General features: G+C 31.8%; 1 protein-coding gene across 1 annotated transcript; it reads left to right on the top strand.

Annotated features, from left to right (window-relative positions):
• Nucleotides 1-4,769: 4,769 nt before the first annotated feature.
• On the top strand, nucleotides 4,770-7,508 carry LOC114274193 (metacaspase-5). Its single transcript, XM_028216066.2, has 2 exons — nucleotides 4,770-5,286; nucleotides 6,409-7,508. Exons 1-2 carry the CDS (start codon nucleotides 4,941-4,943, stop codon nucleotides 7,326-7,328), a joined length of 1,266 nt encoding a protein of 421 aa, XP_028071867.2. The 5' UTR covers nucleotides 4,770-4,940; the 3' UTR covers nucleotides 7,329-7,508.
• The last annotated feature ends 8,600 nt before the right edge of the window (nucleotides 7,509-16,108 follow it).

Raw genomic sequence — 16,108 nt, 5'->3', positions numbered from 1 at the left:
TATGTGATGCTAGTAAGTATCCCTTGAAACTTGAAGATCTGTTAGATGGGCGAGGCCCATTCCTTGTTATATATATAGAGTTTTGTCTTGTAATGTTTTGAAAGGACTTCGGCTATTATTCATGCAAACCCCTTTATTATTTATACCATTCACTGAGTCTCCAAGCTCACCCTCTCTATATATATGTAGGTGATGAACAAGAAGGCAGCAACGCCTAGATGTGAATCTGGAGCTTATTTTGGATTTTGATTATGTCAGCCTAACCTGTAATTACGTCGGCAGTCTTGAAAATTATGCTTCTCGATTTGTACTACTTGTATGTTGCATACGTCGGCTTGAGAAGCCTTTTGATCAAGATGTGCATTTTGTATGATTGTTATGTCGGCAATTTTTGAAGCTTATGTATTTTGAACATGTCGGCTCGAGAAGTCTTTTTCCAAGATGTAAGATGTATTTTTGTACTTCATTTCTATTTGTATCCAAGTTGTAAAACTATGTAAAGATGTATGCCATTTCATTTGACTTTTGCACTGCTCTTATGGACCACTTATATTTTAGATTATTGCTTCCGCACTTGTGAGCCCCATATATCTATACTCTGATTGTGTGTGAATTTTGGCAGTTGGCCTTCGGTAATCACGGATTACTGGCCATCACGGCACCAAACTACTAGGGGCGGTTTGGGGTCGTGACAGTTGGTTTCATAGCTGTGAAGAACTCTTACTAGGTATGTATCGAATTGTTGCACTTTTGTGTAAAAATTTATTGAGAACTAGAGTTATGTGTTTCTGTAGACGCATGTTGCTTGTTAAGAAAAGTGCTGAAAAGTTAGGTAGTGTATATGTACACTGTAGAGCATGCTCTTTTTTCTTTTCTTTTTTTTATAATTTTCATGGGGCTTCCTCACCTGTTTGATTTTTGAAGCTGTTGAAAAAAATTGGAATTGTCTTTTTCATGTTATATGAGGTCCCTAGGGAATGCCTGTTGGGGTTTACCGTAACTTTTAACATTGTTGATGCGGAGCCTTTGTTCCAAATCTATCCATTTGTTTCAAAAACAGTCAAAGTTGTTAAATTATGTCGTGAGTTTTTCACTTAAATCTAATAATTATAAGTGTTTTGAGATTAGACGATAGAAGAATTGGAGACAAGATCCTAGAATGATATTGCTTGATGAATGTAGTGCCAACATTATTAAATATGGGCACATTCTTTAGTTTTTGGTTGGATTTACTTTGCTGATTTTTATTGAATTTCATTATATTATCATATATGAATAAAAAAAAATAGGTTCAACAAGATTTAGAATTCTAAACATACATATAGTCATAACTTAAAGAAGGGCACAGGACGGAATAACTGGTTTTACATTGGATGGAAGTATCATTTGGGAATTCACATTGGTGTAGTTCTTATGATACAATTCTATCAATAGGTCTGCCAAATAGGGTGCTATAAATGTTGTTTGCATTCTGGAAATTTGAAGTTGGTTGTGTGTTTGTTCAATAACAGTGACTAAATGGTCCTTCTAGTTTACACATGATCTTTCTTCAATCAAAATTTTAAAAGAAGCATCTCACTGTATTCTCATTTACAAGAACTCAAGCTTTGCAACTAAGAGAATCTCCAGTGAGATGCTATAATTGTTACTGTTGTTAAATTATAACAACTCCCCTAAAAAATCCTTCTCTAGTGGGTTGCCAAAAAGACTGCCAAACTGAAACTAGGAATTCAGAAAAACACCCAGAAATTGAAATTAATGGCTAGGATTCACTCAAGGTTTGGTCACACAACAAAAACTTTAAACACAAGCCATAGATTTATTTTAAGCGCACTGGATGATAAGGACCTTGATCAATTCATGAGTGTGAAAATAGGACAATTTTGGTGAAGTTTCAAGTTTGAACCTAATTTGTCATGCTTTTCATTTTGGGAAAATTTCATTTCAGTGCAAATTAAAAAATGTATATTTACATATTAATGTTAAACTCTACAACATTGAAAGATAATTTTACAAACTTTCTCATGTATCTGAAATTATTTTTTGAACTTATTTCCCCTTTTATTTTGTGCTTTGATGATATTTGCATTAGTTAGACTGGTACTAGATATAATTTATGATGGGGTTTAGGTTTACTTATTTATGAATGCCTATTGTGGCAGCAACAAAAGGAATCATTTTGTTTGGTAAACTAATTATTTAGACTCTTGGAGGTTGTGGAATTATAGTGCCTTCAATGTTTAGGATTTGTGAAAATGCAGAATACCAAAAGTAACAAAATTTGATGAAAACTACTGAAGGATTTTGATTTTGAAACAATTAGGATTATGTTGTATACTGGCGAGAAAAGAAAATTTTGAAAACATTGCATGTAATTGTCAAACTAGAGTTTACTAGGCAGGCATGGGGTTTAATTTGGAGGTTGAATAAATTTTCAACAAAACAAAAACATTAAAATAATCTTGATGCAGAGTATAATATATCCAAATTATTAATTTTAATTTTAGAATTGTTTTAATTTGCAAAGTATAATTTATCTAAATTATTAATTTTGTAATTGTTATAATTTGAAACGTTAATTATATTGAATAAGTGCTAATGGTTAATTTTTTTTTCTTTTTTGACAGATTGCTTTTGCGTAGGCTATTGTGGATGTGTACGAAGAGCATTTGTTCTGTATATGGAAGACATTTATTTTGGAACAATCATCTGTTTTGGAAATCTAGTGTTTTTATAGGTAATATTTAATTTAGATGGATTATACTTGATTTGTATGGATTTATATGATATTTGGAATATGATGTTACAAGTTAACATTTTTGAATAGTTGATAATGAAATAGGTATTATTAATAATGGATTTAGATTATAATTGATAGATGTATTATTTTGTATACGTACAGGTTACAGGTTGCATTGATAATAAAATGCATATTATTTAGAAATGAATGAAAAATATTCAATTTGTGCATTTAAAAAAAATTAATAAACAGAGCTTGAGCTATTGGTGACTAAACATTTAGTAGCCAAAAATAAAAAGAAACTTATTGGCGACTAAATAGTTAGTAGCCAAAACAAAAAAAAAAAGGTTTTTGACAATTAAAAAATTGATAGCCAACAAGGAGTGTCACATTTTTAGCGACTAAAAAATTGGTAGTCAAAAAGGAGTGTCATGTTTTTAGTGACTAAAAAATTGGTAGCTAAAAAACTGAAGATGGAAAATATTTCTTTTTGGCGACTAAATATTTTATTTTGGGCGATTAAATTTTTGGTCGCCAATTTGTGACTTTCGGCGACTAAAAAAAAATTAGTCGCCAATAGCTTTCCCGACAATCATTTAGTGACAAAGCTGGTGACCAAAAAATTTAATAGGCAAAAATCTTCGGTGACTAAAAAATGAGTTTTGGCGACTAAAAATTTAGTTACCAAAAGTGTAATTTGTTGTAGTGTTGGGACTCTTTTTTAGCATTTAATATAATATTGAAACTCCTAAACTAACTTATATCGGTCAAGAACCGATAAACTGTGATATAATTTATACATAATTTATTATTATAAGATATTTTTACTAATTAATTTATCAATTTTTTAGATAAAAGTGTAAGATTAGACTAGAATATGACCTATAATTTAAGGTGGTTTTATCTTATATAATTTTTTTTATACATCAATGTACATAACTATTCATTTCATAGTTAACATATATATAATTTTTTACCTAAGTTCAAATTTTTTAATAAATATGCATAAAATATGTTCATATTTTTATTATAAAAAATACTTACAAATATTTATCTATTAATTTAATAAATAAATAGGTCAAATGATTCATAAGTTGGATATAAATTAAGACAAATTATTAGGTAAATGTCACATTTACATAAATATTGAGTCGACTGATTTCTAGGTCATTTCTAATAATTAATTTAACTTTATCAACACAAATTAATTCTAATCAATTCTCACATAAAAATTATGACATAAGACAATTTATAATTTTGAGTAGATAAATTCTTAGGTTTTACATACTACTATGGTAAATTTAAACTACGAAAGTTGTAAAATGGAGTTTTTTTTTAAGATTCCTGATATTAAGATTTCATAAGATAAATGACATACAATATATTCATAGTAGTTGGGGTCCTTCAATATTTTCACAGAGAAAATTCGACACAGAAATTTTAACTTTCACAGAGAAATTCTCTGATATTCTGATATGATCACAGAGAAATTTTATCAAAGGACCTCAGCTAATAAAAAAATTAAAAAAAAAATTGGGCCTACTACCTAAAGTTAGAGAGAGATGTTTCACTAATTTTTCCTAAAATGAGATGTATTTATATTTTATCGTAAATATAACTTTTGTAATTTATTTTTAATTTTTTACCAATTAATCTATTTTTTATTAAGAATTTAGAACACACAATTGATAAAATCAAAATAAAAATCTTATTTTATGTGTAACTCTTATAAAAATGAATAAAATTTAAGAAATTATAAATTATTTTTATTACATATTTTAGGTATATTTTATATTTTTATTTAAATTAAAAAAATAATTTTTAATTTTTTATATATTCATAACCGAATGATATACTAAGATTTCGTTAAAAAATTGGTTGATTTTTTAATTTTTTAATTATTAGCCTAAAGCTAAAAGTCTCGTTCGAGTGGGCTTTTATAATAAAAAATAATAATTATAATTTAAATATAATATTTTATATTATTAAAATTTGAATATATTTTATTTTTTAAAATTATTTTTACCCCACAAAAGAATGGCAAAGGTTTTTTTAATAATAATAAATAAATAAAAGAGAGTAAACAGAGTAAAATAAAGGGATGAGATCAAGCGGAAAATCGCGAGAGAGAGAGAGAGAGGGTGAGTTGGGGAGGTTGGGGATTGAATTGAATTGAAAGGGAAGGAAGGAGGAGGAGGAAATGGGGAAGAAAGCAGTGCTGATAGGATGCAACTACGAGGGAACGAAGGCGGAGCTGAAGGGATGCGTGAACGACGTGAGGAGGATGTATAAGTGCCTTGTGGAGCGTTACGGGTTCTATGAGGACGACATCACGGTGCTCATCGACACCGATGACTCCTACACTCAGCCCACAGGCCACAACATACGCCGTGCCCTCTCCGATCTCCTCCGATCTGCTCAGCCTGGCGACTTCCTCTTCGTTCACTACAGCGGCCACGGCACCCGTCTCCCCGCCGAGACCGGCGAGCACGACGACACCGGCTACGACGAGTGCATCGTCCCCACTGACATGAATCTCATCGCTGGTATGCCATCTGTATGATCTGTATGAGTATGCTTATGCCACCATCACCATCATCTACTTTCTTCTTTTCATCTTCTCAGATCTCTACCCCTACTTTTCACCTTTTTCGGATATCCCTCTGGGAAAGTTTACTTTTTCAATGATCGGTGCACACACTACTACTAAAATTGACACCTCTTTTTTTTTTTTTTTTTTTTTTTTTTTAACTTCTTGAGGCTGTTGACTTGCTCCAATATATCATATCATTATGCACCCTCAATTGATCGATTGTTTGAAGTTTTTTAAGATTTTTTTTTTCAACCATACGGGTTGTCTCTCAATTTGTTGCAGATGATTTCTATGTTCGTTGCTCTGGTTTTGATTTGATCCTGTTTAATTTTAGGTTCTAATAATTCTTCTTCTTCTTCTCTCTCTCTCTCTCTCTCTCTCTCTTGAATTAGATTAAAGCATTTTGGTTGTGTTTTGTTGGATTGATTTGATTAAAAACCGTTCTGGTTGCATCGATTGCTACCTTTTGCATCTTCCAAGTCTATCACTCTTTTGGATCAACATACATACCTTACTCTCCTTTGTCTACTAACTACTTGATGAAATGCTTCACAGGAGAGGCCTTCTCTCTTATCTTTTCTTTATTTGCTGCGTAAATTTTAGTGCTTTTTAAGTAAGTATTTTAATGAGTATTTTGAACAGGATTCTAGCTAAAGCTAGTATCTAAAATACACGTAGATTGTTTTCTTATATCATTTCTATGGTAAATCTTCATGACTTCAATCATTTCTGGAAAAAGTTATACAAAATTTTAACCAGACCCTGGAGAATGACGAAAAAAATGTTTCATTTTTAGGAAAAAAATTCTTGAAAAGTATTTTACAATGTACAAAATTTCACATTAAAACAAACGGAGTCACATTCCTTTGAAACTGTTCGAAATGTTCTTTGAATGTTCCTACAAATGCGAATCAGAAGCAAAGCCAGGCTTTAAAGATTTTCCCCTCGTTGTCATTATAAAGCATATTGCTTTGAGTCTCCTTCTCCAAAGATTAAATAGGTGTAGTATTTTGCTTCTCTCTTAACCTAGAGAGAGAAAATTTTAACTATTTCTATGTGTGTCGTGTCCACACAGATGATGATTTTAGGGAGTTTGTAGACAAGGTACCAGAAGGTTGCCGCATTACAATTGTATCAGACTCGTGCCACAGTGGTGGCCTTATTGATGACGCTAAAGAGCAAATCGGGGAGAGCACCAGGAATTCCCGTCAAGGGAACGAATCGGGTTTTGGATTCAAAAGCTTCTTGCATCAAACTGTGGAGAATGCATTCGAGTCCCGTGGAATTCAACTGCCTTCAGGTTTGCACCACCACCATCGGCACCATGAAGAAGCTGTCAATGACAGAGAAGCTGAGGCTGGATATGGGAATTGGGGGTATTTGAAGAGCAAATCTTTGCCTCTTTCAACTCTCATCGAGATACTCAAGCAGAAAACTGGAAAGGACGACATTGATGTCGGCAAGCTGAGGCCGGCACTCTTTGACATCTTTGGTGAAGATGCCAGCCCTAAGGTAAAGAAGTTTATGAAGGTAATCATGAACAAACTCCAAGAACATTGTGGCGGCGAGGGTGAGGGTGGGGACGAAGGCAGTGGGTTTCTGGGGATGGTTGGAAATCTGGCTCAGGAGTTCCTGAAGCAAAAGCTTGATGAAAATGATGAAAGCTATGCAAAACCTGCGCTTGAAACAGAAGTGGCCAGCAAGCAAGAGGTTTATGCAGGAGCAAGCAAGCGGGCACTTCCTGAAAATGGCATTTTGATTAGTGGCTGCCAAACCGATCAAACTTCTGCTGATGCTAGCCCATCTGGCAATGCTGATGAAGCTTACGGAGCTCTCAGCAATGCAATTCAGATGATAATTGCTGAAACAGATGGTACTGTTAACAATCAGGAGCTTGTATTGAGGGCCCGGGAGTTGCTGAAAAGCCAGGGTTTCACTCAGCGTCCAGGCCTCTATTGCAGTGACCATCATGTTGACGCTCCTTTTGTGTGCTGATCTGATATAACAACATTGTGTCATATGATGCAAGACGATTGAATAATATATATATATATATATATTTTTTTTTCAGTTGTTTCCTGGGTTTGTGTGGTGTGTGCTTGCTTGTACTACTTTCTGTTTGGAACAAATCATGAACCAAAAAACTATTTTGTATTTCAGCTACATTCCGGATGACATTGTTTTGTGATTGTGACATGATTCTTTAATGTTTTGTTTTGAATCATAGCTTCCTTTAAATTATATATGCACATCTCTCTTCTTAATAATATCAGGGTATTTATTATAGTAAAACTGAAAATTTATATGTGACTGATAAAAAAATTGGGCACTTGGTCCATATGCTCGTTTGGAAAGAGCTAAAATAGTTTGATTTTTTTGACTATTTTAACTTGGTTTTTTAAGCCTCGTTTGGTTTTTGTTTGTATCTCTTTTGATTTTTGTGAGAGAAACATTATAATAATTATGGTTTAAATGTAATATTTTGTCTTATTAGTTTATGTAGTTAATTTTGTCTTTTGTGTGTTTTTAGCCAAAAAGTCAAAACCAAACATAGCTTAAATATCAATTTTGTTTGGCTAAAAATCCAAGTGTTCAAATACTTTATTCAAAATGACAAGTTTAAACAAGATGACTAAAATATCCCATTATATATATATATATATATATGTTATTTTCGAAACAAATCCCTAACACAAGTTAGTTCTCTCTCTCTTCTCTCTTTCATCAACTGTTGACATCACCACCGTTGTTACCGACCACCACCACACCACCTCGTCTCTTCTTTCACGATTTTGCACCACCAGCGAGTAGTGTAGCACCAAATCTGTGTGGAAGATGAGGATGAAGCTACAATCGTGCTGGTCGGAGTACCAACTCGCCTTACTGGTACCAGAATCCACTTTTATCTACTTTTCACGAGCAACTAGAGCACTGATTCATCTCCCCTCTTGGTCACTACCATCGAAATCCACTAAGTCATGGCATTTCTCTCTTCTCTTTCATCTCCTCTCCTTTCTTCTGTCTCGTCTCGCAGCCGCTAGCATTTTCTCTTCCTCCGCAACAGATATGTATTTCCGTTATCTATTCGTGTATGTGTGTATGAACAGATAGTGGCTATTTTTTTTTTTTTATTGTTGTTGTTGTTGAATTTGAACAGATAGATTTTCAACAATAAAGGTAGATTTTCAATAGATAGATTTTTTTGTTGTTATTGTTGTTGTTGAATTTGAATTTTATTTGTACAGATAATATGATAGAGATAGAGAGATTTTGAACAGATAGATTGCAACAGAGAAATTTTTATTTCAACAATAAAGGTAGATCTTCAATAGATAGATTTGTTGTTGTTGTTGTTGTTATTGTTGAATTTGAATTTTATTTGTACAGATAGTAAAAGAGAGATAGAGAGAATTTGAACAGATAAATTGCAATAGAGGGATTTTTTTCAATAAATAATTTCAACAGATAGATTTTTGAAAAAATAATTTGAACAGATAGAATTTCAACATATAGTGATTTTTAATTGATAATTTTAATAGACAATAAAATTAAATAGATATTAAATTTGAACATATATAATTTTATTTAGACAAATATTTAAACAGATAAGGGAAATTTGAATTAAAAATATTAAAAAAATAAATAGATAAGGTAAAAAAAATTGAACAAATAAGAAAAAAAAATGAACAGATAAGGAAAATTTTTGAACAGATAGGAAAATTTTAAAACAGATAGGGAAAAAATTTGAACAGATAGTCAACAAAAGTCAATAGATAAATTATGTGGTAAAATTGAAAACATCAAATAAAAACCCAATTTGATACTTGATAATTAGTTTTTATTTGACAATTAATATCTAAACAAATAAGTTTTAGAAAAAATTGTAAATAAGTAGGACAATCTTGAAACAATTGCACTATATTTGTAATTTTTTTTTTTTGTGTGTGTGTGTGTGGGGAATTGTCATGATCTAACTCTCATCCCAAGGTATTAGAGAAGTGACCGGTCAGTAGTCCGAAATTATCAAAGGCCTGCTTAACAGTAATACAATAATAGGGGCTGGCAAAAGCCTATAAATAATAAAATATAACGTCCAATGAGCTGTGCATGCTTAAATGAAACATGACAAACTTCGATATACATATATATGTACACATAAGTCTAAAATCACGCTTATGTACAACACAAAATATAATCTAGGGATTAAATACCAATAACAAAACGAAACGGTCATAATAATAGTTATCGACAAGATCAATTCGATATTGTAGCAAACACATTCACGTTGTCACAAATTCCCGTAGGCAATTATCAGTCAAACATTAACAATACCTATTTGAAATTCATATTTTAAGAAACACACGATATGATGACAAAGTAATTTCACTCCCATTCATTCTTGTAAAATCAACGTCATAAATAATAGTTCACAGCAGATTCAATTCAACAAATTCCCAAAATTATAAGTCCATCAATATTTCTCAAGAGTATTCCGAAGGGGTGGGCTCCGAGACAAACTCTAATACCAATCTTTCAATTACTCACTTACATTTGATTTGACGGACTGGATAAGGGGGATCAGAATCCATCGGATTTGAATCCTGAGACTGTGAATCCCTAGAACTATTTGGTTGGATTGGATATATATCCTATGTTTGCTTTCTCATGGGATTAGATGTCTGAAAAAGATTATTTTTAGTGAATCCAATGTTTGGTTGAATGGACTGGATAAGAATAAATGTTCAAAAGACTATTTTACCATTTTTCAATTGTTTACTAAGTAATAACAATATTAAACATACCTTTAATATTATAATTATTTTTAGTTAGATTAAATAAAAATTTATTTTATTTTATTTTTTACACAATTAAATAAATTTATTTTTAAAAATATCAATAAAAGTATATGTTATTTTTTTAATTAAAATTTAAATAAATTTATTTTAAAAAATAATAATAATTAAATAAAATATCTATTAAAATATAAATAATGAAATTAAATAAAATATAAACAAAATTTTAAAATAAAACATTAATAAAATATCTATAAAAAATATTTTAAAAAATTAAATAAATAAAACATCAATAAAAAGTTAAATAAAATTATTTTATTTTTAAATTAAGACATTTAAATTTTATTGAATTTTACTAAATATAATATATAATTAAATAGTAGATGGCCAAAATGGTCATTTTACCACCTAATCCCCATGAGATTGTTATCCCATGAAAATTGTCTCACCCCTCCCCCTCATCCCGTGGGACAGAATAATCCCACATATGGGGGATAAGGAATCCGGCCTGATTCCATGTCTGACGGGCTAGAAAAAAAAAAACACCGGATAAAAGGCTTCCAATAGATTACAATCCAAATAGAAAATAGTCTCCCCCCAATCAAATGCACCCAATGAGTAATACCAAAATAAAAAGGTTAATGAATGAAATCCAACATGATATAAAAACATATTTTACAATTCCAAAATGAATCATATTTCACATTCATGTCAAAACATTTGCTATAACAAAGCCCATCATAAAACATACCTTCAAATTTCCCAAACAATTCATATATCCAATCATATCAATATTTGCAATAACAATAACCAATTGAGTCTTATACGTGGTACATCTAATAGAGTAATAATATAACAATGGGTTGAAACCAATAGGACCACTGGGGTCAATCCAATGGAATCACAATGGGTCAATCAATAATCAATAATTCAATGTGGACCATTAAGGTCTAATATTAGAGATCTCTGTTTCAATTAATCCAATAGGCCATGGTATTGTTTTTCCTGGGTGAGGGCCTATTAATCAATGGGCCATGGTATTATTTCTCCCAAACAAGGGCCTCACAAAAAAATGCCACAAATACATTTCAAAAAGGGATATTTATTTCTTCATATAAAATAAACATTTTAAATTCATCATCGTGTAGCGATTTTCAAAATATATTTCGAACATATCTTTATAAGAATATTACTCACAGTGGAAATAATACCATGACCCAATTTTCAGTGCATTTTGAAAAACAACTTTTGTTTATATTTTCATTCTCATTTTCTTCTAAGCATTTCTAGACATAATTTAAACGTCATGGAAGATTGATAAGTTAGAAACCAACTTAAGTAACGAATTAGAAAGATGAAGTATTGATTGGACTTGTGTTTCAATGTGTATGTCTTTGTGTGTATTATGGAGGTTGATCCGTCAGGGTGTATCATCTGACTATGCACTGTGAGTAGCATTATTGTAAAGATATGTTTATATGAATTATGTTTGAAATGTTATTCGATTAACTATAATTTTTAAAATGTTTTTTTTGATAACTCAAGGTGTCCGGGCCAACTTGCATGTACCTCGACTAATTTTTGAAATGTTTTTTTTTTTTTTTTTTTTGATTTCTGAAATGTTACTTTGTTTTAAGTGAACGAATATCCTATTTTGATCTATTATGGCATTCAAAGAAAGTCCCAAGTCATGGGGGACATCATAATAATGTGGGTCTATGACATCTGTATGTTTACAAGATCTCACTCACTACTTGATGAAGTGGTGATATGTTTGATAATCGGTATCCGGAACCGATTACTCTAGTCGGATGACAATGTGTTATGTTTTATTGAATGTACCATTATTATGTTCAGATATGAGAATGATTTTGTTATGACTTGTTTTATGAATATGATATATTCGGAATTTGTTTTCAAACTCTTTTACTTTTGTCACGACCCAAACTCGCCCCTATGGGTTTAGCACCGTAACCGGCCAGTATTCCAAGATTACCGAAGGCCTGCTTAACAGTAATACAGTAAAACAGAGTACAGGGGCCTGGCGGAAGCCAATACAATAAATAAACAATGTCCAATGAGCTGTGACAATCTGTATAAAAAAAGACTTTTCATTCAAATATACTAACCTATCACCCGTGCGATGCACGAGATAATTATAGATATTTATATTTGTTTTAGATTTTTTTTAATATATAAATTATGTTTTTTAAGATTTTTTTCTTATCACTAACCATAATGTATGGGGAAAGTTGAAAAGGGTATTGCAGTAACTATACACGAATTGTATCTATAATTATTTGTATGAGGGGATTTTAAATGCTGATCAGGAGATTTTGACCAAATCAATAATTGCATGCATGTGGAAAGATATGTTGATTGAAAAAAGTTAATAAATGCTGATCCGGGGATTTTGATCAAATCAATAAATGCTGAGTTTTTTTTTTTAAATAAAAAATTTTAAAAATTCAGATTGGGATATTGAAACTCCCATAGGTTTTGGGGGTTAAAAACTCCATTTTGCTTAATATATAATATAGATATAGATAGATAGATAGATATATCTTTTTATTTTTATTTTTATTTTTATTTTTGTGTGGTTTCTATTCGGGGTTTTTTTTTCAATTTATTTAAGATGGAGTTGTGGGTATCTTTTTTTTAAAATTTAATTTATCTGTGGTTTCCATTTGTTTTTAATTATTATTATTTAGGTAAGTTATGATGTGAGTTAGATATGTGATAGACATGTGAGTTTTATTGATTTAAAGTTTATTTAGATAAACTTTAAAGATTTTTTTTTTAGTTTTTTAGTTTTTTTTGTTATGTTATAATATAATATATAAAATATAGGTAGATATCTACAATTTTAATAGAAAATATTATCTGATTTTTTGGGGAAGAGAAAATGAATGCAAGTTTTAATATTTTTTTTTGAAAATTTGTGAGAGAGATTAAGAGGGAGAGATTATGAAATATTTTTGTAATTAAATAAATAAATCAGTTAATAGTGTTTTTTAATCTATTTTGTAAATTAAAAATCAATAATTTTAAAAAATTGATTAATTTGTCCCATTAAGTGATTTAAAATTTTGATAGATATACATAAAAAAAATACATAATTATATTATTAAATCATAATTCAAATTTAGATGTTATATTTGTTTGAGATCTATAGTTAAATAATTATCTTTTTTTTTTTTATTTATTTTTGTATGTAACCATAGTATATGGGAGAAATTGAAAAGGGTGTTGCAATAATTATGAGAGAAGTCAAAAGGGATTGTGGGTTGGAAGAAGTCAATAAATACTGAGGTTGAGTTGGAAGAAGTCAATAAATGCTGAGTTTTTTTTTTTTTTTTAAAATCAAAAAATTAGAAAATTAGGATTAGGAGATTGGAACTCCCACAGGCCTTAGAGTTAAAAACCCCATTTTGCTTAATATATAGTATAGATACAGTCGGACAAAACAGTATGTACATATATACAATCATTCAGTTCAGGGACTTAATCCCTATTAAACAGCACAGTACAGTAAACAGAACTGTTACAGAGACAAAAGGGGGAACTAAAACACCCCTAAGCCATAACTTGACAGGCTCGGAACCTCGCAGTGAGGCACATAAGTTGGCTTGACAAAACTGGAGTTTACCTTGACGCTTCTAGCTGCGGTCTGGTGCCTGTACACCAACATATATATATGAGCAGTGAGCTAAAGCCCAGTGAATAACGTAATGCGTAAAGAGGTTAAAAATGAATGTCCTTACAGTAATGAAAACAGTTCATTAAATCAGTATTTCAGTCGTTCAGTCAGTACAGTCATATGTGGTACATCCATTAACATAACAGTACAGTAAATAGTAGGTCTTAAAAGACCGAACAGTAAATGATGGCCATCAATCAGTAAACAGTAGTGGTTCCAACAAGGGAACTGACAGAGATCTCTGTAACAGTAACAGTAAACAGTAGTTGCTAAGGATGCCACAATACAATTCAAAATATAGGACATACATTCATTCAATTAACAGTAACAGTTCAGAAAGCAGTACAGTTCAATTGCTCAGAAGATAATCATTTTGAACATATCTTTACACAGTTGTTACTCACAGAGTTCTGGGCTACAATAAAGCTAGAGCGCGTCCCCAGTCGCCAACCCTACACAGTTACAGATTGAACACACACACTAAGCTATACAGTTGGGAAAGATAATAACTTAATCTCTAATTTGCCTCGGTGTGTTCTACATCTATATCCTCATTAAGATGTCTTAAACTAGGCCTAAGAATGCCTAGGATGGGATGAAGATGCAAAGATGCACTTTAAAAGCATTTTCAGAATTTTCAAAAAACAGGGGTCACGCTCGAGCGTAGGTTACTCCGCTCGAGCGGACATGCAGACAAAGGTTTCTGCTCGAGCGTATACTTACCCGCTCGAGCGTTTTGCAAAACAGTCAAAAGTGCTGGATAGGTGAAAATCATGCTCGATTGGGCGCTCAATACCCGCTCGAGCATGAGACACAATGTCCCTCTCGAGTGTCAATTATTCCGCTCAAGCGGACTTCAAAACAGTGCCAAGTACTGGGAGCACGAATTACACGCTCGAGCGCCAGTCACCCCGCTCGAGTGTGAGTTCAAAATCTTGAATTCCCAGATTTGAACCTCAAGCTCAAATTCAAGTTTTAAAACATAAATTTCTATCCTCTTGGTCCAATTTTCCAGTAAACATCCCAAAACTCATAGTTTAACATGATTCTCAAGCTCAATTGTAAAATCAAACCCCAAGGGTGTTTCAAACAACTCAATTTCAAACCAATACTCAAGAACATAACTTCAATTGAACATGCATGAGTTTAAACCATTTCAAAGCTTCAATTTCATGCTCCAATGAGCCAATTCTTTCAAAGACAAGGTGAAATCATGGACTTAAACACAATATGAGCATGCATATAACATTTTACCATGAAATCAACTCACAATTCAAACATGCATGCATGGAATGAGCTCCAATTCAACATTATTAAACCAATTCTTGACTTAACTCTTTAAACTACCATGATCCATGCTAGAAAGGACTCAAATATATAATTTGGAGGATGAAATTCATACCTAGGTTCCTCAATTACAAGTCTAGAGGCTCAATATGCAAGAATCCTTCAATCTCTACAAGACTCTAAGCTAAATTGTGAAGAACTCAAGCTTTCTCTACCTCTCACTCTCTCCAGTTGGCAAGAACAAGAAAGATGGGTTAATGAAGTGTTGTAATATTAACATTAGAGATCAACTAAGAGGCTCATGAAAGTCCACTAAGTGGCAAAATGGCAATTAAGTCCAACTCTTGTAATTTAACTCATTTTAATCCAATTTAATCATACCAAATCACATTTTAGATAAATGCACCATAAAATCCTATAAATTCTAACGAACATAGAACATTAATCAGTTTCAGATTCGGCCGCCGATAAGGCCTTCGATTCACTATTTAAACACAAAAACATGAACAATAATTAAACGGCAAACAGATAGACATACAATTAAACAGGTATACTTAATCAATTCAGTCCCAGATTTCAGTCAGTCAGTTCAGTACTTCAATCAATTCAATTACCAATCATAATCAGTCTCTGTTTAGTAGTAATCAGTGGTTAATCGGTAAACAGTGACGAGGGTTGTTACAGTCTCCCCTCCTTAAAAAGAGTTTAGTCCTCTAAACTCGAGTTACCTTCGTTTTGGAAGAAAACAGGACTCAGTGGAAACAGTTTAGGATATCTTTTAGCCATGTCATCTTCCCTCTCCCAAGTGGCATACACGCCACCATGGTTTTTCCAGTCAACTTTCACTAACGGGATCTCTTTGTTTCTCAACTTTTTGATCCGTCTGTTTACAATCTGAATAGGCCGTTCCTCGTAAGTGTTGTTATCACTCAGCACTACACGAGTAGCCTCTATCACATGGAAAGGATCTCAGAGGTAGTCCCTCAACATAGAAA

The sequence above is a fragment of the Camellia sinensis genome, chromosome 8 (assembly GCF_055761805.1).
Source record: "Camellia sinensis isolate YWXY chromosome 8, ASM5576180v1, whole genome shotgun sequence".
Classification (NCBI taxonomy): domain Eukaryota; kingdom Viridiplantae; phylum Streptophyta; class Magnoliopsida; order Ericales; family Theaceae; genus Camellia; species Camellia sinensis.
Note: the sequence above shows the minus strand (reverse complement) of the source record. Positions and strands in the feature narration are given on the sequence as shown.

Bases quoted from the DNA above. Each gene is read 5' to 3' on its own strand.
- LOC114274193 (XM_028216066.2), top strand. From the start codon at position 4,941: ATGGGGAAGAAAGCAGTGCTGATAGGATGCAACTACGAGGGAACGAAG. The intron at 5,287-6,408 runs GTATGCCATCTG...GTGTCCACACAG, and splicing joins TGACATGAATCTCATCGCTG to ATGATGATTTTAGGGAGTTT.